The sequence below is a fragment of the Xiphophorus maculatus genome, chromosome 6, assembly GCF_002775205.1.
Source record: "Xiphophorus maculatus strain JP 163 A chromosome 6, X_maculatus-5.0-male, whole genome shotgun sequence".
NCBI lineage: Eukaryota > Metazoa > Chordata > Actinopteri > Cyprinodontiformes > Poeciliidae > Xiphophorus > Xiphophorus maculatus.
The window spans coordinates 23,229,846-23,254,065 of NC_036448.1; the positions used below are offsets into that span (position 1 = coordinate 23,229,846).

At 37.3% G+C, this 24,220-nt stretch overlaps 2 protein-coding genes across 3 annotated transcripts in view; one reads left to right on the plus strand and one right to left on the minus strand.

The window, feature by feature from the left end:
- Positions 1-692: 692 nt before the first annotated feature.
- Positions 693-20,471, plus strand: cc2d1b (coiled-coil and C2 domain containing 1B). Its single transcript, XM_023334895.1, has 26 exons — positions 693-778; positions 1,061-1,193; positions 1,298-1,442; positions 3,977-4,080; positions 4,615-4,734; positions 5,101-5,241; positions 5,578-5,887; positions 6,591-6,712; positions 8,346-8,424; positions 9,780-9,863; positions 10,657-10,793; positions 11,509-11,581; positions 13,044-13,165; positions 13,238-13,367; positions 13,575-13,747; positions 14,544-14,669; positions 14,753-14,811; positions 14,938-15,054; positions 15,138-15,211; positions 15,391-15,449; positions 15,739-15,790; positions 16,055-16,154; positions 16,235-16,325; positions 16,858-16,980; positions 17,075-17,117; positions 17,662-20,471. The coding sequence occupies exons 2-25, from the start codon at positions 1,131-1,133 to the stop codon at positions 17,081-17,083; spliced, it is 2,613 nt and encodes an 870-aa protein (XP_023190663.1). The 5' UTR covers positions 693-778; positions 1,061-1,130; the 3' UTR covers positions 17,084-17,117; positions 17,662-20,471.
- The window catches only part of zfyve9 (zinc finger FYVE-type containing 9), a 41,010-nt gene continuing 36,605 nt past the window's right edge, over positions 19,816-24,220 (minus strand). For both annotated transcript variants that reach the window (XM_023334894.1, XM_023334893.1), the window contains exon 19: positions 19,816-23,762. In XM_023334894.1, coding sequence (XP_023190662.1) covers positions 23,601-23,762 — 162 coding nt within the window. In that variant the 3' untranslated portion in view covers positions 19,816-23,600. The remainder of the gene's footprint in view (positions 23,763-24,220) is intronic.

Below are 24,220 nucleotides of genomic sequence, written 5' to 3' on the forward strand. Positions count from 1 at the left end.
TTGCTTTATTTAAATATTTATTTTTCTTTTTAAATACCCACTCAATGGATTTTGAAGAACGTGGTAGATGTGGTCTCTTCAGTTTTATATTTTTGAAAAATTGTTTCTACTCTTAAACAATGTCATCTTAATGGAACAAAAAAGGTGTACATGGTTATTATAAATTATATGGAAATGCCACTCATTCTGATACCTTGCATCTTAGACACTGTGCACCTTTTCTTATTTTTTCTATGTTTTCCAACTTTTCTTTGTTGTGCTTGAATACAATGACATTTAGTGGCTTTATTGAGGGTGGCAGCAATGCCTGTCTGCTGGACAATTGTGGTAAGTTTCTGTTAAATCTTTTTTTACAAATTAGTTTTATATGGTGGCATTTACAAAGTAATTTTTTTTGGTTATCTGTAGTCTATAATTATCCAAATTAACACAATGAAACGACAGAAATATCTGCAGTTATACGTAATGAGTCTTACTTTTGATTTGAGTTCCTAATTATTACTTAATATTCTAAATTAGATATTTTAAGTGTTAATAAAAATTTCCAATAACAGATTAATGTAATCTAACTGACGCAAGTCTATGTAAAGTTTTTAATTCATGTATAGATGCGTTCAGCGTTGTCTGCCTGTCAGACATGACTCGGGGCTGGACTTCCACCTTTAGCTGCTTTCAGACGCCCTCTTGCATTGCGCATGCGTATTCAAACAAGCGATGTCAAACCGCAGAAGTGAAGCTGATCGTGTGATAACTACCTCATGAACTGGTGAATGGACAGGTAAACAGACACTCTACGCTGAGTTTATATTGTAATATTTAAGTTAATCACTGGCGGTGAAGGCAACAAGTGGAATCTGGGTGTTAAATCAACTTTTAGAGTCGGTAAAAAGTAGCATGTTTGGCTAACAGCTTTAGCTCTGGTCAGTTGGCAGATCGTTGTCACGCAGCGACGGTTGGGAGCCACCTGACAACCGCTCACATGATTTCAACTACTGCAGCCGGAATAAAGACAGCAAGAAACAGGGTTTTATTTAATTTTTTAATGTGTTTTGATTTGTAGGGCTAGTTCGGATCAGACGGTTGTCGCTGAAGGGTTTGTTAAACAACAAAAAGCCTAAAAAAAAGGCAACATGTTTGGCAAAAAGAAGAAGGCACCGATGCCCAAAGGACAGGGCGCTGCTGCGGCCAAACAGGTAACAACAACAACAACAACAACTTTAAAGCTAAAATTACGTTAAGCACAGCAGGGAAGATGATTTAAATGTTAAACCTGAAATGTGTGGGGTTTTGTTTTTAGATGGGGTTATTTGTGGACTTGAACCCAGAGGAGATGATGATGGGTGCGGAGGAAAACCTGGACGACCCGGATCTGGAGGCTGAACTTGCTGCTATTACTGGAAATAAAGCAGCTGCTAGAGGAAAAGCCAAGCCAAAGGGGAAAAGTGAGTTCAGAGCTCAATAATTGGAGTTTTGTAAACACACACAATGATTCTGAATGGGCAACATATGTTACATTTTCTGTATATTTTTGCACCTTTTTCTAGGCATGTCACGATTACAAATTTAGCTGGATGATAAATTGTCCCAGAAGTTATTGCAATAAACGATAATATTGTTGTTTTGACACCATTTTCAACTAATCTAATGCAAGAACACATTCTCAAAGATCAATTAACTTTAAATTCTAATGAACATTTAATACTGCAACTGGAAGACATTTTAAATATACAAAATAAATAAACAAAGCAACAGAAGCAACAAATAAAATTAATTATAAAGTGTTTGTAAACAAAATTTTCCTTCAAAAAAAGGGCTAGTTGAGACCAAAGCACCAGACTGAAGACGTTTTTCATTCAGTTTTTGGTAGAAAGAGAAAAATGATTGAGCTTGTTTTAATTTATCATGTGATTAAGTGATTTGTTGCTTATTGTGACAGGCCTAGTTGCGATAAGTTTATTCAGGCACTGATCAGACCTGACGTTAACATTTGTCCTGACTGATTCTGATACAAGAAATACTTTTTTAGCTATTTCCAACAATCGAATATTAGGTTTTAGTATTGTTTTGATTTGCTTGAGCTGATTCTGATCCCTCTGAAGAAACTATAAAATAAGAAGGTGACTATGCTAAGAATAGAGGCGACTTCACACTGTGTGCATCCGAGAACAGTCACTGTAAAGCACGGTTTTACTATTTTAAAACGATATGAGTATGGAGGCCACATTTTTAAGCCGTCTGTTGCATTTTATATTAGCGATTATTGATGTCAGTGCATCTAGCAAAGAATGTGGATCCTTACCTTAACTGATTTCCACAAGCTTGACATTTCTGAATCCATAACAGATCGACACTGAGAACTGAGCAACTGCTTCGCTGTAATATGTTCATTTCTTCCTGATATTTTGCTATCCAATGTGTCTTTGCAGCCTCAGTGATCCACAGACATGTTGTAGAAAACACAGTTTCCTTTCCTGTAGTTTCTTTCATCTTCCAGCTTCCTCTAACCTAATTTTTAACTTCTGACTGATACTGAAATTGACTGTACCTTCAGTAAACATTTCCAACTTAAAAGCTTATGAATGTCTGATTGGAGAAACATTTGATCTTTGATTTTCGGGCAGCTTGTTGATGGTCTGATTATGTTTACTGACTGATTTATTTGCGCATGTCTAGATCTTGTGTAATCACTACTACAAGAAGTCACTTTAGCTAACAAAGTTCACATTAGGACGGCTTAATGTTAGAAAAGTCTGAGTGAGATATTATTATTGAGTACTGGAGTGATGATATCAGGTGAGATTAATATATTTTCCCAACAAATCCTATATTTTTGTTATTTTATATTTGTAATAGTTCAGACAAAATATGTATACAGATTGTTTATTATGCAAAACCTTTAATGGGTTCAACTGTATAGCCTTACAGACATGATAGTAAACAAGCATGAGCATCGCTATCCATTCTTCTTTTTCTCTGTTTAATGGCTGCTACTTTGGATCATTTGCCTACTTCTCTCCCACTCCTTGTCTGTTGCACCGGTTCTTTGCATTTCTCTCTTTACACAATTTCCACTTTCAGCTAAATGACCCTGCAGCCATGGTGAATTTTAATAACTTTTATTTGTTGTTTTATGGCCTAATCGGCATCACCTTTGTTCAGTTTTTAGTTCCTTTGTGTTTCTCTAAATCAATTTGCGATCAGGCTGCTAAACTAGCGATCACTAAAGGTGATTTGGAGGAAAACACCTTTCATTTGTTTGTATTTATCACTGGCCATGCAGGATCATATCATCCAGGATGGATGTTAATGATATGTCTGATCAAAGCTTTAAACTCAACTTAGTAAACGAACACGTTTTGCTTCCTAAGAGCCTGCAGTGTTTTACGTCACTGGAAAACAATGCAGTGATATCACTTTCAGTTTTATGACCTTCAAACAGGTGGGATATTTGCTTAGTAGTCTGTACTTTGATCTCCCCAGGTTTTGTAATAATAATAATACCATTTCTTTTACTAATGCATCCCCAACCCATTAAAGACCTCCTGATATTGGTAAAAAAAAAAAACAACAACATTGAGGTGTTCTGGGTCCCTTTTAAATAGGACCTGAATTGATCAAATATGATGGATAATCTGAACTGTTTTGGTCGAATCTCAAATTAATCACAGATTCATTCAGTGTTTTTATTGTTGAACTGTTTAACGATTGCCTTGAGTCTGCCTGAGATTCTGTAACTAGATTCTGGAAATTAATCTCCTGAATCTATTATTCTGGAGAGTAATTTGATTAAAAATTGGCACATTCTGCATATTTTTTGCTTAACCATTCAAGTGGTGAAGCTACAACTATGAGGAGTTTTGGTTAGGACATATTTACAAAGAAGTTTTCTGAAATGATAGCAACATTAATTATTATCGTCTCCATGATTCTCGCTGTTTAACGCGTGAAAATCTGATTGCATGTTTGTATGTTGTAGGCCCTCTGCCCATGGAAGACATTGCAAAAATGGCTGACGAGTGCATGCGAGACGTGGATGAGGATGATGACGACAACAATATTGAAGATGATGAAGATCTATTGGTTAGTGCTGAACATATTACACACTCTTGTCAGAGAAACTGATCATTTTGCAGTGGTCTCTTAATTTTTGCCAGAGCTCTATGAGTATTAGGGCCATAAAAATAAACAGTAAAGTCAAAATGCTATGCGAATAAAGTAATAGTATTACCAGAATAAAGTTATGTTGCGAGAATAGTCATACAAGAATGAAGTTGAAATATTATCAGAATAATATCATAACTTTATTCTCGTAACTTTATTTCTTTTATCTACTTACTGTGGCCCTAATATTCCATTGAACCAGAAAAGTTAAGTTTTTTAAAACTAAAAGCTACAACTAGTTCACCCTGCAGAAGAGGAGGAGAACTTTCTATAGATTAGTAATAGTAGACATTAATTTAGCAGTGTTAATTGATAATTTGATCAGTGATCATCCTTAGATGATCACTGATCTACTTAGATGATCTACATGTCACTGCGCAGGTGGAAAACTTTCCATTCATCTATAAGTCACGCCTGGTTGTTGATCAGTGGGCGCTTTCTTTCTCCCATCAGGCCGAGCTCCAGGAAGTGGTGGGTGACGAGGAAGTCGGGGATGCAGCAACTCCTTCCTCCACATCCTCCGCCTCTGCTGAGTCTTCTCAAGTCGAAACAGTCGAGCCTCCAACTGCACCGGTACGAAACAAACAACACGTCAAATAGACTTTTTCTGTTTTTAGTTGTTGAAAGTAGAAGGAACGAATTTCTGTCCTAATTTCCTGTAACGCACGTGTGATGACTTATTTTGGAAACAATCCAACCGGTAATAGTTTCGGTTGGACCGCAGTTTTAATTTCCTTGCATGACTTTAATATTTTTAATGATTTGTGTTATTCAAATTCTAATTATTTTGGTGTGTATGTCCTTGGATTGTGGCTCCTGTGCAAGCAGCAGAGGTTTGCAGCTCACAGTTTGCATACTGACTAATTTATTCAACTCCAGCTCTTTTCTGGGTTTGTTTACGTTACCTGCTTGTTTATTTTTTGCATGTGGCTGAACCAGGAAGTAAAGGTCTCCAAAGCAGCGCCTGGTAGCCTCCAGCATACTCTGGAGGAGCGAGCAGAGATGTACAAGACGGCGATAAAGAATGCAAAGTCTGCAGGAGAGACATTAAAAGCCAGAAGATATGATCGGGGTCTGAAGGTTAGTAAAAATGCACCATGATGATGAAGATACAACTTATTTAAAGGCTCGCTTACAGAGGATATATCTGAAATTAAAATAGACATGTATTTTTGTGAAAGATTTCTTTTTAACCTTTTCCTGTCTGTTGGAAAGAAGTGAGATTTCAAATTAAAATATCCTTCGTTTGTTCTAGAAGTTGATAACACGTGATCTGAATTAATACATGTTCATTTCAGCCGTAAAGAGCCTCCTTTTTATTTTGTGTACAAAACAGAGATCGCCAAGAATAGAAGAAGTTTATTAAGTGATTAAAAAAAGTTTTATTCCGTAATAATGCTGGTTTTCTCTTGACAGACTCTGGAGTCGATGATAGCCGCTGTGGAAAAAGGAAATCCTGTAAACGAATCGGAGATCCCGCCACCTGTAGCTACCGGAGCCCCAACCGCCACATCTCAACCCGCTGTCCCTTCCAGACCCGCACCCCCTGTCCCCTCGCGTCTTGAGGGGGAGACGGAGACGACCACGCTGCCGACGGCCTCACCTGATGCCGTCACACCCAGCAGTGAAGAAGAGCGGTCTTCTTCGACTAGCGTACCGACTCTGAGAGACCTTCCATCGCCGGACGAGACTCCTGCTAAGATGTCAAAGCTCCGACCGACAGATTGTAAGTTTTACAGTTAATCACGTATTTTAATATAAAAAGAAGTTAAGTTTTAATAAACAAGAGCTAAAAAATGAGTTTTATCTTGTTAGTCAATCCTACTGGCATCTCTTTTTATCATCTTGTTGGCACCAATGTGTTTAAATTTAAACTAGCTTATTCACATGATAAATTAACACAAGCTCATGATTTATTGTTTTTCTCTTTTCTCTCTTTCTACAAAAAAATATACGGCAAAAGTCTTCGTTGGTCTCAACTAGACCTTTTTTTAAGGATAGTTTTGTTTTTACAGAGACTTCATTATTTGTTTTATTTGTTGTTTCTGTTGGTTTGTTTATATATTTTGGAAATTTAAAATGTCTTCCAGTTCTAGTGTTAAATGTTCATTAGAATTTAAAGTTTATTTATTTTTGAGAATGCATCCTTGCATTATATTAGTTGCAAATGACCCCAAAATAACAATATTATAGTTTATCGCAATAATTTCCGGGATAATTTGTCACCCAGCAGAATTTGTTGTCATGACAGGCCTATGTCGTTCAATACAGATACTTTATTAATATAATTGTTTATTTATAAGTTTATTCTCATTAAGCTGTTAATTTTGTGTCAGAGACTCGTGCCTTTCATTGGTCTGAGTGGAATAGCTGACTTGTTGCCTGAATGAGGCCTTTCTCTCTGGTAATTGTTTCCTCCTCCGTTGCAGCCGTGAATGAGGCGACGAAGGCGATGCTTTTGGAGAGGCAGAAAGAATACAAGCTGGCAGCTCTGAGAGCGAAGAAGGAAGGAGACATGGAGCAGGCCAAGCTTTACTTCAGGACCAGCAAGGTGAGTTCAGTCGCCCTGACAAACATTTTAAAATATCTTCTGTGTAAAACATCATCTTCTGTTATCCAAGTGAAGTTTTGTTTTAACAAAAAGCAGTTAACTTTTTGGTGGACAGATCCCAAGAAAAACTGCAAATACAGTTTTTTTAAAAAACATGTTTTATAACTCCTGTGTTGCATCTGCAGATGTTATCTCTCGTTTATTTGAATGAAATTCAGTCAGGTTGTTGAGCAGAAAATGATTTTGTAACAATTGATAATGTTTTTGTCCTTATTTTCTCCTCGTATCACTTCAGTGTTTCCCCTTAAACATTAACTGTTAAACGTTGCTCCTTCTAAAATCACATAATATATTGATTATTATGGGTTTTAAGGACTTGGAGATTTATTTATTGTATTTTTATTGTCATGGCAGTGATTTATAAATGTTTTTTTAAAGTCAAGTAAACGTATCTAGGGCAAACATAACATTTCATTTTGATCATGTCTGCTATTACAGTTGGGCGTTTATTAAAAGGATGAACAGTGTGGTGGGAGATTAAACCAGAAATTCAGAATTTCAACCCCCTGAATTCACCAGAAGTTTCTATTTTAATGTGGTTTCTGCTCGGCATTTTATCTCTTTTTGCTGTCCTGTTTTTCATAGCGTAACCCAAACTTTCATAAACACGTTACCAAAAACTGTGTTTACGCTCACAGCCTTTACCTCATGCAGGCTGTTCAAACCCAAGCAGTGATTTAAGTGTACGTTATGTTGTTGTGCAAAAGCCCCAGCATGTTGTTGCTGCTCCAGATTCTGCTGAGCAACGTTGTTCTCAGTTTGGACGGACTCTGGAAGAACAAGAAGCTGCTTTCATTTTGCATTTTATCACTACTTAAAACTCACTGGACAGGTTCAGTGAGCAAAACGTTTTAACATTTCATTTGAAAGCACGCATATCTCCAATTCCCATTACTAAACGCAAAGATATGATCTGTTCTGGTCAAAATGACATCCTTAGTAGTAAAAATTCAAACTAAGGTTATTAATAGTTATGATTTGTGTTAGAAATTTGCTGTTAGAGATCTAGAATTACAACAACTAGAACATCAATATGAAGAATGGCGTACTAGAAAGGTTGACTGTTGATAGGAAGAATATTGCATAGTCTTTAGTGGTATGAAACCATAACTTGTTCTAAACCCTGAAACTGGAACCAGTTCATGCCTAGTGTGTGTAGCTGTGTGTGTGATTACCTTGTGTAACAGATTCAGACACCAAAACAGAAAGCAGAGCAAACAACATAGACAGAAATGTAGATTTAGATCACATAAATAAAATATATAAACTGTAATTCGTTTTATTGGAATACAAGGCATAGGTTTGTTCTGTAGGAAGAGTAACCTTATGCTGTAATCAATATGTCAAAAATAATACAATGTTAGGAGAAACACTGTAAAGTTTGTCACCACTCTTTAGCTACTTAATAAAACTGTTTTCCTCTATCAGATGTTTAAGATGTTTGCAGTCTGTTTGTCGGAGTGTGTTGCTGCACTTTCCCACTGCCAGATTTCCCTCAGAGGAATGTGAAATGAAATATGCCAACAATGCCAGAGCTGACACAAGAGCATTATTATTTGTTTTTTGTGTGCAGAACTTCGATGCAGTGATCGAGGCGTTGGAGAAAGGACAAGCAGTCGACCTCAGTGGCCTTCCTTCCCTGCCTGGAAAAGGTCAGGAATGCTGGAAATTAATCAGGTTTTATTAGGGAAGAAGATCTGAATCCCATGGAAGCGTACTGCTGTCATGGAGGAAAATAATAAACACCATCACCTTATAATGTGATAATTATATTGGAGAAATGTGATGCATATGCAAATGTGATACATTTATTTCAAATGGTGTATTGCCCCAGTTGATTTTTCCTCCAATAAAATCCTTAGCAGGCTAAATTCATATTTAGATTCACTTTATTTTTGTAAATTAACATTACAAAAAAGAAAACAAAACAAAATATTACTTTGCAAACCAATAATTTACCAAAAAAGGAATGAAATCCCTTGCATGTTATTGTTTACATCTGGGAATTTCACACAACGTGGAGGACACAAAGATGATTATTTTACATGCCCTCTGTAGCCGTGCTGCTACGATAAAACAACTTCGTTAACTAAGTGAAACCAGGAGATGTAGGTATTATTAATTTATTGCAGTGTGCCACAGCATGGGGGAAAATAACGCAGAAAAGTCTTTGAAGAACGAGTCAAACTGGTTACTGTGGTAGAATAGCTACCGCTGCTATAAGCTAAGCTAACACAGCTGTGGTTGATTAACTAGATCAAACCCCTGCTCTACTGATGGTCTGTCAGAGTTGGTGTTTAGGTGTTGGTGTTAGTTTAGGTTGCCTTTTTTAACTTTTTTTTTTTTTTTACTGAACCAAACTCGCCAAATTTTACATCACATCTACATGTTACGGTTCTCAAAGTCAAGCTAACTGAACTACTTCCCTCGCTATTTTTTTTCTTAATTAAAACTTTTTCCTGTTATCTGGTTGTTGTTGTGTTGACAATTTTTTCTTTTATATATCGGGCATATATTTAAGATTTAGCACGTTATATTGATAATTTAACTGCTAAAAACCAACGCTAGTCATTGACAGCAAGCAGCTTTTTGCCCTCTATCAGGAAGACGGAGGTGTGACGACTCTGCAACAAGGTCCATTGGCCGAAGCCAAGACTTAAACTTGCCTATAATTGAGAAATAAGAGTGTTATTTGTCTCTCTTTTAATACCCCCATAAACCTGAACTTTCCGTTTAGTTGGACTGAAGTTGTTTGAAACGAAATGTTCAACCAACCCAGATTTCCTTATTAAGGCAACTTTTCACAAGGTTTATTATATCAAAACTGGCTTTACGTGGACTCAGGATTATAACTAACTGGATATAAATGGTTTGTATTGTGAATTGTTGTGAAATAACATTGAAAGTACATGACTAAACTATTTTGGTGTGGGAAATTACACCAAATCAGAAATATGTAATCTGTGTTTTTGGGCCTGGGATTAAATATTCACCTCTTGTGTTTCAGGTGCAGGAGGAATCTCTGCTGCAGTGAGCAAACCTTCATCTGAGCAAAACTTGCAGGCCTCCCAAACTGTTACTGCGGCGTCTGGTAGTTATCAATTAAATATTTAATTTCCAGCTGGTTTTTTGTTGTGTTGTTACCAAATTCCTTTCGTTCTCTTTCCAGTTAACTTCTCTTTGAGATGTTTTATTTATCTCATGAAAAGTGACTTTAAAGAAGGACAAAACATTAATAAGGCTCCAGTGAATCAGGGAGGGAATCAATAGCTGTTGTAAAGGTTTCTTTAAACTCAAAAACATTTGTTTCTCAAATGCTTGGAGAGGCAGTCTGCATGTCTAGATGGTGGATTTTAATTAGCTGTGGGAATGAAAGTGATGGTAACACCTGAATTCACTGATTTACAGGGCTGACCCAATACTTATGGTGACACAGTAACAGTTTCTAAACTGTATGGGGAAGTTTAGAATTTGATTTAAGTATTTTCTATGCAAATATATTGTATCCCCAAATTTTATTTCACATCTTTTTGTTAAAAAGTTTGTCCTTCTACCCATTTATTTGTACGCCTGTCCATCTATCCAAGCAAATCTTCATCCATTTATAATTTATCCATTGATTTATTCAACCATAATCAATCCATATGTGTGTTTATCTATCTATCCAGGTGTCTTTCTTCTGTATATCCGTCCATCCGATCATATTCCTCACAGACATTTTGTGAGTGAGCGATAAAAGAAAAGACTGTTTATGTTTGACTTTGGAAAACAAACTTTAAGCATAAAAAACACACAGGAACCTTGAGTTACTATTAACATATACTAGCAAGAGTCTTCAGTCTCTTTGTTATGAGGTAGAAATTGAAGACATAAAACTGTTTCAGGCCCTGCTGGCCCTTCGGCTCCCAAAGACATTCTGGAGGCTCTGGAGCAAAGACGAGTGAAATATGTGGAGGCATCAAATCAGGCCAAAGCCAGCGGAGACGACCGCAAGGCCCGAATGCACGACCGCATTGCTAAGGTACGAGGGAACGCCTTTTACTGTCAATACAGCGACTAGACTGCATGTTTTCAATGCTTTCACATAGCAGATGGATTATTTTTCACTTCTTTATCAGTGCCTTAAAAAACACTGCAAAAGCACAAAATGTTACTGTATTTTAGTCTACGTTCTAATGCAAATATCTTAATTCTCTTGAAATAAATCAAAACTAACTTACAAGTAACTTTTCAGCAATATGCAGAAGCTTGTTTTAAGCCAATACTTTCTTAATGTTGATGAAAAAATACTAGTTCACTTATAACATGGAATAATGTCTTGTCATAAGTAAAATAATCTGCCATAAATAGCGCTTTCTCATTATATTAAGGAATTATTTACTTAAAACAAGCTCATGTATCTTCCTGAAAAGTTATTTCTAAGTACATTTTGGCTTATTTCATGTGAAGTGATTTTGTGTTACCATTTAAAATTTATTTTTTAGTTTTTTTCCACATACATTTCAGATCATCACAGATTTTATTGTAAAACCAAAATGGGCTGAGTAAATACGAGACACAGAGTCACTTCCTCCCTAATTTAACTCGTAAATTATGTGGAAAGTTTAGTTTAATTTTTCTAATGGTCAGTTTCCCATCAGACATGTAGAATCAAGACATACGATAGAAAATCTATTTATTCACTTTGTAAATTACAACTTACTGTAACTAAAACCGTTTCAATCTCTCTGCTGCAGCAATATCAGAGCGCCATCCGGGCTCACAAAGCCGGGAAACCAGTCAACTTCGAAGAGCTTCCAGTTCCACCTGGTTGGTACCATGTTGCTAATTTTATCTCATTTTATGGCTTTATGTCCCACTTAGAGAGGCTGAGCAACAAAAAGGAGGAAAGCCATGCCAAGTTACAACTTTATGGCAGCAATAAATTAATCCTTGGTCCATTTATTAAGCAGAACCAGTCCTGGTTCCTACAGTTGACCGGTTCCAAAGTATGAGCTGGTAAACTAGAGGAGTGTGTCATTGCTGTTGGATTTGCGTCAGCATCTAGGTAACATACAGTACAGACCAAAACTTTGGACACACCTTTTAATTCAATGAGTTTCCTTTATTTTCATGACTATTGACATTGTAGATTCACACTGAAGGCATCAAAACTATGAATAACACATGTGGAAATATGCACTAAACAAAAAAGTGTAAAACAACTGAAAATACCCCTTATATTCTAGTTTCTTCAAAGTAGCAACATGTTGCTGTGATTACTGCTTTGCACACACTCTGCATTTTCTCAATGAGCTTCAAGAGGTAGTCACCTGAAATGGTTTTCACTTCATAGGTGTTGCCCTGTCAGGTTAATAAGTGGGATTTCTTGCCTTATAAATAGTCATGAAAATAAAGAAAACCCATTGAATTAGAAGGTGTGTCCAAACTTTTGGTCTGTACTGTATATCTATAAAATCCACTAGTAGATGGTAAGATTAGAGCAGGAGTCCCATTAGCTGAATATTTTTCATGTTTGATGGTTTATTTTTGAAGATGGTGATTGAAAGATCTGAAGGCTGTCTGTCATTTTAACTCTGCGAAAACAAAATCTAATCAAGTAAGACAAAGCTAACTCTCAGCTATTGTTTCAGCTAGAAACAAGAACAAAAGTACAAATTCCACTGGCAGATTATTACATTCATACAACATAAATGTAATAATTGTCTTGTTAAAAACAAAATAATCTGCCAGTGGAACTTGTACTTTTTAAAAATCAATTTTAATGAGTTATTGACTTAAAACAAGCTCTTGTTTTGTGTTGAAAAGTTACTTCTAAGTTAGTTTTGTCTTATTTCAAATGTACTAAGATATTTGCACCAGAAACTAGACAAAATATTTTGTTAGATTCTATTTTTGCACTGATTATTTTAAAAATAGATTATAACTGTTTTTGACACTGAGTAAGAATGACAATGAAAAGGTTTAGTGTAATATTTTTATTAGAGATTTCTGGGACCTTTTCTCCTTTTTTTTTTTTCTTGCCTTTCTTTGCTTCCCTGTGAAAAAGATTTGTTTTTTGTTGAGCTTTAAAAGTCCCAAGTCATGGATTTTATGGCAATGAAAGTTTTAACTCCAAACACTCAAATGAGTTTTAATCTTTTGTCCTTTTAACGTTTCAGCCAATGAGGAGGATGTCACATTTTGACCTATAAATTGCTGCTTTTTCAAACAAGAAGCAGGATTTTTCAGCCTGATTTAAAAAAAGCTAAATGTCGGCTCGATGTTTCAGGTTTTCCGCCGATCCCGGGCCAGAAGGTGGCAGGCGATGATCAAGGGTTGGTCGCTACTCTGGAGGCGGCCAGCAAACTCGCTTCCACTAATGTTGAAGATGATGATGAAAAGGAGGAAGAGGTGAGTTTTCTGGTTTTTCTTTGGGTTTTCTTTTACAGTAGATTGTTTTTCTCCTGACTCAGTCTCTCTCAGTCAAAGGTCGGTGTTTTAGAAAAGCTGAAGGAGCCGGCGTTGGACGTCCCATCAGCCGGTCCAGAGAGGAAAAGGTCGCCGTCGGCTTCGCCTGACAGAAAGTCTCCAGAGGAAAACCTCTCGCCGGCAGGTTTGTCTCTGAATCAGCATCGTTTACTGACTGACTGGATTAACATCCAAATAAACAAAAAGTTCCCAAGCTTATGAATATATTATGACATAAAGAATATTTGACAAAAAGTTTGATCTTGAAAAGTGCTTGAATTATTTTGTAGGAAAAGTGTGTGAATCCTGCGTGTTATTCCTGCTTCAGTTGATTTCTCTGTGTCTTCTCCAGCCGCTCAGCTGCTGGAGCTTTTGGACAGCAGGAAGAAACAGTTCATGAAGGCGGCTCTGCAGGCCAAACAGAAGGACGACATGGAGCAAGCAAAGGTTTTCCTCCGCACCGCGAAGAGCTTGGACCCCATGATCGAAGCGGCGCGCAGCGGCAAAACGGTCGACATCAACACGGTGAGCAGGAAAACATGCCCTATTCCTGCGTTCTGTGAAACGTCTCAAACTTTAGGAAGTTTTCACACCTAATATAGACTCTATTAAACTGGGGCTATTGGACTATATTTTCAGCTGGTGGGGTTCGCATTCACACTGCACTGAGACAAACAATCCAAACTAATTGAAAAGCTGTTCCCCTCCTGGCCTGTGGGGGCACTGCACCAATAACTACTGAAGGAATTGACACAAAAACCATTGAAGAAGACCTGAGTTCAACTTTCTTCTTCATAGAATGAAAACAAAAATTACTGGTATCAGATTTTAGCGGTTTAAGAATTAGTTTGGACAGCAGCAACAGGTGTAAAATCACTTTAAACCAAGTTATATTCTGCTTTTCCTTGATCTCCGGATCGGCTTTACTCAACACGCAGACCCGTTGCCGTGGCAATCGGCACAAGACCTCCGCTAACCCACAGAGCAGAGAGTAATATATTTACCATAATGCCCTGCGCTGCAGTCAACTTCCTGTTTTTGGATTGGCCTCCGGTTTGTTTGCATTCACATTGCATTCAAACGGCGTCAGAGTTCACTTAACCGAACCGAGGCCGAAGTGGCGGACCACCAGAGTCCGCTTTTTTAGTTTGCATCGGAGTCCGGTTAGCTTTCACTCGTCCCCAAATGAACCGGACCTTCCAGACCAATGAACTAGTTTGATTAAAGCGAACTGAACAGGGCTGGTGTGAATGAATCCTTTGTGATGTCTTTTTTCCCCCCAAACAGCAAACTGTAACAGATGTTTGTTGTTCTGTTGAAGCTGCCGTCGCCCCCTGGTGACGAGGAGGACGACTTCATCCTGGTTCACCACAGCGACATTCAGGTTTCAGAGAAAGCTGGCCCGGTTTACACACAACTGTCCAACATCCTGAAGGAGCAGCATGAGGTGAAACTCTGAGAATCAAACCCTAACTTTGGTTTCTTCATTTTTCTTTCTCCAACCGCTGCGATTTCCATTTATCCTTCCAGAAATGTTTGACGTACTCCAAGCAGTTCACTCACCTGGGGAACGTCTCTGAAACTACGAAGTGAGCCTCCTCTGTTGTTTCCTGAAGTTTACCGCTGCACTGATTTGTTCTTGGAGCTCAGGATTGTGATGAAATGATCTGATTTCCCAGAGCATTACACTGATGTGACATGTTTTTGTGTTTGAGGTTTGAGAAAATGGCAGAAAGCTGCAAGAAGAGCCTGGACGTCCTGAAGCTGGCTCAGTCCAGAGGCCTTCCTCCCCCGCCGCATCACTTCGAGGAGAAATCCTTCCGCACTGTGAGGTGGGAGCATTGCTTATCTAGTCCTGACCAGGTGTTGATCCTCATTTACCCCCAAAGTGTTCACAGTTTTTCTCTTCCTCTAGAATATTTCCAGAGCTGAGCAGCACAGACATGGTGGTTATCATCGTGAAAGGGATGAACCTCCCTGCTCCCAGTGGTAAAAACAATTTTCTGTACCAGAGACACAGCGGAGAATCGGATAAACTAAAGTGTTTAGCTGAACGTTTCCTGAAAAGTCGAATTCAAGATGACTTTTTTATGTTTACATTTATTACTAAATATTATGTTTTGAAGGAAAAACTATAATATTCTTCATGGTTGTTTTATCTTCCACAGGAATTCAACCGAATGATCTGGATGCTTATGTCAAGTTTGAGTTTCCCTACCCCACCGCAGTAAGTTTGTTTAAATTAATATTGAATTATTTAGAACATGTGACTAGGAAGAGGATTAGGGACACTAAAAAAAACTAAACTTACTGTATTTTTTGGTCAGAATTTTTACTTTTTTTCCTCAGAATTTTTTTCTCACAATTTTGACCTTAATCTCAGAGGATTGAAGTAAAAATAAAAAAAACAGTGAAAATTATTTTTTGATGGCCCTAATCCTCCCCTGTTCATGACATTTATGATAAAATCTGTTTTCTTCTTCATTAAAATCCGTTTCCTGCTTCCTCCCCTGCAGGAGCAGCCGCAGAGACACAAAACAAACGTCATCAAAAACACTAACTCACCAGGTAAATCATGAATCTGATGTCGAGACGCTTTCACTGCTTTTTATGAATATTTTTCAACGTTGTCAATAAACTAGACCTTAAAACAAGGATTGAAACAAATAATTATATTTAAGAAAGTTGTTTTCTTTAACTTTTACTGAAGCCATTGCTAGACGCAATTGATTTATTGATTAGTGTTGTTGCTGTTTTTTTTCTGTTGGTTCCTGAAGTGATTATGGCTTTTGTTTTGCTCATGACGTGTTTCTGTGTTTTTTTTCTTCCCAGAATACAACCAGAGCTTCACGCTGTCGATCAACCGGAACCACCGCGGCTTCAGGAGAGTCGTGGCGTCAAAAGGCCTCAAACTGGAGCTGCTGCACAAAGGGTGAAGCTTTGTCTCATTCTCATTTAAAAATTATTCATATTTACTAAAAGACAGAGACATGTTCCTTTCTTTCGTCTCAGGGGTTTCCTGCGGAGCGACAAGCCTGTCGGGTCGGTGCTCATAAAGCTGGACAAACTGGAGTCACAGAGCGAAATCAGGGAAATTGTAGAGGTAAGAAAAAGGAGAAACTCTGCAGAAATGTTCAGCCTGTTCCTTTTTTTGGTAAATTATTGGTTTGTAAAATAGGATTTTATTTTGTTTTCTTTTTTGTGATGTTGTCAATTTACCAAAAATAAAGTTAATCTTAAAATATTGCTAAAGACATTAAGTATGTTTTCTAAAAGACTAAAGCTAGCTGGCCTTTTCTCTGCTGTCACACAGAGTTTCTGATCTAACAGTGAAACTGTAACTTATAGGAAGTCAGGATTTACATTTTTAAATAATTTAATGTAAACACCATGTTTGTTTCACCAGATGCAAATCTGAACTCTATACACTAAAAAAAGAGAACGTAGCTCCAACTTTAAAAAAATTGTTAATTTATCACATTAAGTTTGTATAAACGTAATAAATTTACTTGAATAAACTTAACTTGGTCACTTGTAATTAGTTCACTCAAAATATAGGTCAAAGAGCTAAACTAATAATAAATAACAATAAATAATTGCCGCTCCTCGTTTTTTTTTTTTTTTTGTTCTGGCAGGTGATGGACGGCCGTAAACACACAGGAGGTCGAGTTGAGGTCAAAGTTCGTCTGCGGGAGCCTCTGAGCGGCCAGGATGTTCAGACGAGTACCGAGCGCTGGCTGGTCATCGACTCCTCAAAGGTAAACAAACTGTCACAACATGTTTTTTAGTTGTTTTTTTTCTAATGTAATTTTTCACCTGTTGAAATGTTTTCTAACTTTCTCCCTTTTTTAGGGTCTTTAGATTTTTATCCAGTTCGAAGGAGTTTCACTTGAAGGTATGTTTTTTTACATTTGTTTTTTAGTGAATAAATAATATATATATATATATATATGATATTTGTGGTTTAAAAAACCCCATGAAACTTCTTATTTATTTAAGAATCAATTTCCACTTTCTTGATCTTACAGTCACCAATCAGTGGCAGAAATAATAGCTTTATTTGTTTTTATGGTGGGCACTAATAAATGTGCACTAAAAACTAGGCTAAAATACTTGGTAAGATTTTGTTTTTACAGTGTAGAGAGGATAGCAAAATATAAGATTTTTTTCTGAACTTTTAAAATATTTGTCTTAAAATCTTAAGTCTTAAATTGTCTTAAAATGTTTAAAATTGTATTCAAAAGTTTTAGATTGTCTTAAATTGTCTTAAAAAGTTTTAGATTGCCTTGAATTGTCCTTAAAAGTCTTAAATTGTATTCAAAAATTTTAGATTGGCTTAAAAAGTCTTGATTATTGCTGGTGAAACCTGCAGCTGTTAATCCTCATTAATCCAGAGATTTGTTTCAGAATATTTGATCAATAATCTCTTCGCCCTGCAGGTGAAAACAGCCTCAATCAAAAACTCTTGGGATGACAAAGATGAGGTTCGGGGTCTCTGCTGAGGACAGTGACTGGTTCACATGGGACTGCGACCTTCACTGACCTTGGACATCTTTAAACTTTTGCACATTAGCGCCACGCGGCAGCGTATTTTTGCACAGGAGACGGTTGGTGTCGTAGAGGCATGAAGCGATGCGACGACTCGGGCACCGGTTTTCACGAATCAGCTGCGCGTCTCCTGCTGATGCTGAGGAGCTGCTCTCATCCTGCCGGCTAACTGAAATTCATTTCATATCCTGCAGCCAATAATGTGTACAAATTCCTCATGTTTATACGAGTCTGGGATCGAGAACTTCACTATGCACTAATACCAAAGTAATCAGAGTTGCTGTAAAATCCTGCACATTTGAAATCACCTTTAGTTGCCAAATCTGCCGCAGACGTTTGTACTGACATTTATGCAACATGGCCGACATTTTCCCACCTCCAGTTTTCACCGTTTGAATCATTAAGCCAAGAAGTTACAAAGAAACTTGAGGTGCGACTTTATTTTAGAGACAACTTGCTCTCAGCGCTTCCTTCTCAGACTCGACGATTTACATGTGTTTTGTTTACAGAGAGGAGCACAAAACCACAGGAAACCTTAGTATATAAAGATAAAGGAAGGGGTCAGAGGTCACTGAGTAACTTATCTAAAGTAGTTGTCTTTATTTAATGTAGCTAAATGATTAGTTTCCTGCTTTGCATCACAATTTAAAGGGAGAAATGATTCCCTTTGTGGCTGGAAACTTTATTTTCAGCAGAAAGACTGAAAACTGTTGGATGATGTCAATTAAGCAAAAAATAATAATTTGTAATTATTTTAAAGCCATTGTTGACATTTCAGCTCTTTCTGGTTGTTTTTTTAAAGGGCCAGTTACTGTAAAACAGAACAACTTAAAGTAAGTCATCTGTAAAGTTAAAATTTGAAAAAATCTTTGTCACCAAGTCTCATATGTAAAACTTAAAGATGTCTTAAAAAATAATAAAATTGTCATTTTTGCAGAAGAATAAACTTTCACTGAACATTTTAGAGAAATCTATTTATTCAGCAGATAAAATTATTTTAACACATTAATATTAAAATCCAAAAACCCTTAGGAACTTCTTTTAAAATAAATTTAACTGAATAATTTCTGAAATAAATTTTTTTTTAAAGCCGATCAGAGTTTCTAGGAACTTCTAATCTGTGACTCTGTTTCCCTGGGGAATTAATAAGATGTGACACAGTCGCCCATCTCTCCTCAGTGAGCAGGATGAGACTGCAGGCAAATAAATAAATAAATCTCCAAAGGTCATAGTTCAAATAACGTTTTGATGTCTTGCATACTGCTGTTGGTACATTGGTGTGCAATGTAAGGTTGGTGGGCCATTTGTGGCCCTCGGAATGATTTTACAGATGGACACTTCTCTAATTCCTTTATAAATTAAAAACATTTCACCTCAGAATAAATATAATGAAGAGAAACCAATTTATTTTTCTCAAATTCTCAGTGTGAGTTTATGCTGCTGCAGTGAAATAACTTTAAAATATATATATATTAGTTCTGATCACAAGAGTTTGTATCGACAGAAACTAAATCAGTTAACAGATTTTTGTTTTCTGAAATGCCTCAGATTGAGCGTGGAGAAGCTGTTAAATTTGCATACTGGCCCTTTAAATCTCCCAGCTGTTTAGCACCAAATGAAGCCATAAAACCTGCTGAGCCAAGTGAGTCGACGCCAATGTGACCTCAGTTTGGTCCTACATTTCACATTTTGTCTTTATTCTGTGCAGAAAAGAACTTGTAATACATATTTGGTCGCCATTTTGTTTTCTGGTGTTTAATCGACTGCAGGTTCATAAAATAATCTGTCGATGTTTCTGTGAAGCTGCACCGTAATGTGTGTCTGAGAGCATCTAAAACTGTATTAGAAATTAATATTCTGATCATGATTCAGTGTAACATCAAAACCAATAATTTTACTGTTAATTTAATTCTGCTGCATAAAAGTTTTCCTGCAAAAAAAAAAGGACATCACTTCATTTTTCTATAAGGTTTATTTTACATATGCTTTTTTCTTCTTCTTCAAATAACCACTTTATGACATTTGTAAAAGAAAAATAAAGTACAAGAGTTTTGGCTTTCCCAAACTGATAATTTAAAAAAAACAAAAAAATAACCAGTAAACAACTGAACAAGTGCATTTTTCAGGATTTATTTACTGTTAAAATGCACAAAAAAGCTGATTTTTGTCTCCGTTTTGCATGCAGTGTTTTTAGAGTTTTGGACAGAAACATTTTTTATTTTTACAACAAACAAAATGCTACTTTTCTGGTCAAATTGCACCTTTAGCGTCGGGGATTTCTGACATATTGCACATATCTGAAGAGGTCACTGTAAACGAAGACTCTGATGGGGGAAGAATCGGTTTGTTTTGGGGCAGCATGAAACCAAATGACGATCACAGGAAATCAACCAGGAAGTGGCGATTGTTTCACCATTTTTTATCACGATTACAGAACCTCCTAAAACACCTGATGGTAAGAAATGATCCGTTTCTAATGGGAAATGTTGGCTCTTCTGCAGATTTTCAACAGATTGTCAAACGTTTTGATTCAACAGATGAGAAGAATCTCACGAGTAGATGGAGAATGAATGTCACACCGAATGATTACTGTACAGACTTTTGATTTTTTTATTTTTATTTTCTCTGTTGGCGGGGAAACGGAAACAAGAAGAATACATTCGTAGTTTTCATCCGCAGGTCCGAGCCGCCGCTGGACGGACCCGATCTCTGCGTAGCTGCACTGCGAACGGCTGGAGCGTCTCCGGAGCTGCAGAGTTTTTGATTTCGGGGTTTTTGGAAGGAAGCAGAACGCGGAGCGGAAATACATTCAGCCTCGGATCAGTCAGTGAATTTCTGAAATTACCTTTTCCTCCCAGAACGCGGCGCTCAACTTAAATGGCTTAGACTCCAGTGCACTGCTTCTGCAATTAGTTTTTATATCTCTTTATATATATATATATACTGTATATGTTTATACATTTTTAACAGTTGTTCGCATAATTTGAAAAGACTAAATGAAATGCAGCTGAAGTACGGCGGGACTTTTAGAAGTTTTGTATGAGGACACAGACAATAGCGTAGGGAAGAAATGGCTCCACTATAAAAAATATATACAAGTCTATGCAGAATTTGGTGACGATGAGTAAAGCTTAAAGTTAAGCTGACGAATCTTCTTCCCTTGACGACGCTCTGCTGCAGGCACTGAGCACCATGGTGCGAAAAAAAACATGTCTCTCCTCACGAACGCACCGTCCTCCACCTCCAACGATTCCTTCAGCAGCATCCGTGCTACACAGAGGCAGGTTTTTACCCAGAATGCATCGCTTCATCTGGCTGACACAGTGACTTCGGAGCAAACGTCCGATAAGAAGCAGAGGAGCCGTCGGGTCTGTCCGAAAAGCCACACCGAAAGCCTCAAACTAATGCTGCATGATATCATCACACAGCTATTAAGTTCATTTTTTTTATGTCTTCCAGCGTTTTGTGATTTTTTTTAATGTCATCAAAAAGCTAATTTTTTAATGCTAATTTAGAAATATTTGCGCGTATACTAAATATTACTTTACTACTGGAACAGGACATAAAGTAAAGAAAGACAACACTGACACCTGCTGGTGACAGTTGTCACTTAAACCCTTTTTTTGTCATTTTTTTAAATGAAAATTTGCAATAAACTAACTCAGTTATGCATTAGGACGAAAAAATGTGGGGATTTGTTGATTTTTACATGAAAAATTATAACAGGTTGACGATAAAACATTGCATTGACAAAACAATATTTAAGCACACAGTTATTTTTTCTTATGTCTTGCGAGAGTTTGGGGGGCCACACAGTAACTTATGGAGGGCCAGATTTGGCCCCCAGGCAAGTGTTAGTTTCACTGGGAGATTATTTGACTTAACAGAAGCTCGTACATGTTGCTGAAAAGCTACTTGTAAATTAGTTTCCACCTTATTTCAAGTCTAAGATATTCGCACTGGAAACTAACAGATAATTGGTCGGATTCTGTGTTTTTGCAGTGAGATCGAACCTTTAACCTGGAACCTAAAAACACCCCACTGTTAAAACATTGTGGCGAAACGGCCCAGTCAAAGTCACGTGGTGAAACGTGAAACCTGATGTGCAGAGATGCTCATCTGTCCGATATGAAATCTGTGCTTATGTCCAAAATATCTGCAGCTGCAACCGCAGCATTACGATTCTATAGAGCATCCAGAGGCTGAATTAGTGATTAAAACATTAAATCCGGCAGATTTTACTTCTAAATCATCAAATTTCTACAAATTTCTTTTTTTTTTTGTGGTGGTGGTAAAAATCACCTTTGCCAAAAAATGAAGTTGATGAAATTATACTCTACTTTGTGTTTGTCCATCACATAAAATCCTAATAAAACATAAATTAGTTTATGTTTGTATTGTGCTAAAGCTGGATACTTTGGCAACGCACTGTGTGTTTTAATATAAATTACTACAAAATAAATTAAGATTTCACGAGAAATAATAATTAGCATCTGATTTAAATTTTTTTTTTAAAGTGGGTTTTTTATTTGGATTAGTAAAGTTAATTAATTGGAGCCTAACGACGTTAACGAGCATTTAATTGGCCTCAGTTCATCTTTGTGTTTTAATAAAACTGACGAGCGAAGTTCTCCCCCCGTCTTCTCCAGGTCTAACAGAATGAGTGTCAAATGTTTTTCTTTGTGCCGCTATCATTTAAAAAATATAGAAAATAAGTTCCAGAGGTCATTATCAATATCTGCAAATCCAAAGCAGCACAAATTAGATTTTTGCTGCACAAACGTAGCCAAGTTGATCGACATCAAATTTGTCTGAGTTTGTGAATGTGAGCGAGAGGCCGGTTGACCTCTGATGACCTGTGCAAACTTACGGCACAAATGAAACATTTTACAGCGATTTTTGTCAGATTGGAAGAAGATGGAGGGGCTAGTTGACCTTGCTCGACCTCTGGAAATATCTTTGAAATCGTAGTGGCACAAATCTAAATCTTTGCAGCACAACGCAGCACAAACGTTTGACACCAATTATGTGTCTGGGTAATGTGATGAGTCTGCTTGACCTTGAGACATTTAAACTTCCATTAATATCTTCAACGCAAAAGCAGCCCAAATTAATTTTTGCTGCACAAACGTAACTGAGTTGACTAACATCGAATTCAGTCTGACTTCAGGAAGTTGATGAAGGGGCTGGTTGACCTTTTATGACCTCTGGAAACATTTATTATCTTTGAAATGATAGCGGCACAAATGAAACTCTTTGCAGCACAAACCAATTATGTTGGCTCTGGGTAATGTGAGGGGGCTTGTTGACTGTTTGCTGTGAAGATATTAATGAACATTTAAATATCAAAAGCAGCACAAACGTAACATTTTTGCTGCACTAATCCAGTTTAGATGATTGGCATAAAATTTAGTCTGACTTGAAGGAGTTGGCTGGTTGACCTTTCATGACCTCTGGAAACATTTGTTAAAATCTTTAAATTGATAGCAGCACCAATGAAAAGTTTTGCAGCACAAAAGTTTGACACCAACTTGTTTAGATTTGAAGAAGGTGGCGGGGCGAACTTCACTCGGGTGTTTATGAATTTAACCCTTCGGAGGCCAGAGCGTGGCGGTCAGGACAGACTCTCTGCTCTGAGCTTCACCTCTGGATGGAAGCAGACGGCGGAGGATGCATAGGTTGGACTGGAGGAATGCTACCTGGACCGGACCGGCACAGTTTTCTGGTTCTTTTTGAGGCGCGAATGGTTGGAGGGAGATGGGAGGAGGACCAGGCTGTGAGATGGTGCTAAAAAAGAAAGAAAGAAGAAGTCTGCGAGTGTTTGTGTCTCCTAGGAGATGATCTCCAGGATGTAGAAGACGAGCTCCATGACGACGGGGCCTTCGCTCAGCTGACACGCCCCGTTGTGGATGACGGGGATCAGGGCGCTGTCCAGGTCGCTCAGGTACTGAGGGAGGAGGGGCTGGCCGTTACTTCCTGCCAGGTAACCCACCTGGGAAAAAGAAGAACGAGAGAAAGAGACAGAGACAGATTGAGAGAGAGAGACGACAGAAACGTCAGAACTAGAACCGAAATCTGATGTTAATTTCAATATTAAAACTCGACTAAAAGCATCAAATGTTTTCAGATGAAGTTTGACCTAAATTCTTTTTTTTATTGATGAGAACAGATGGAATATGTTTTCTTCAATAATAAGAAAACTGGATGTTTTTCAGGAAAACTTGCAATACAACATTAGAAGTTTTGAATCTAGCATCCTGTTCCTCCACACACACAAAAAGGATTTGTTTATTTGTTTAATTAAAAATAGTTGACAATTTATTGTTGAAAACAATATTGGCGGTCAGGACAGACCGCCAATATTTGGTGATTTTAGTTTTTGAAAATAGAGTTAAAGTTTTTTTTTTTTTTTACTATTTTATTTTATTTATTTTGTGCCTGCTTTTTGTC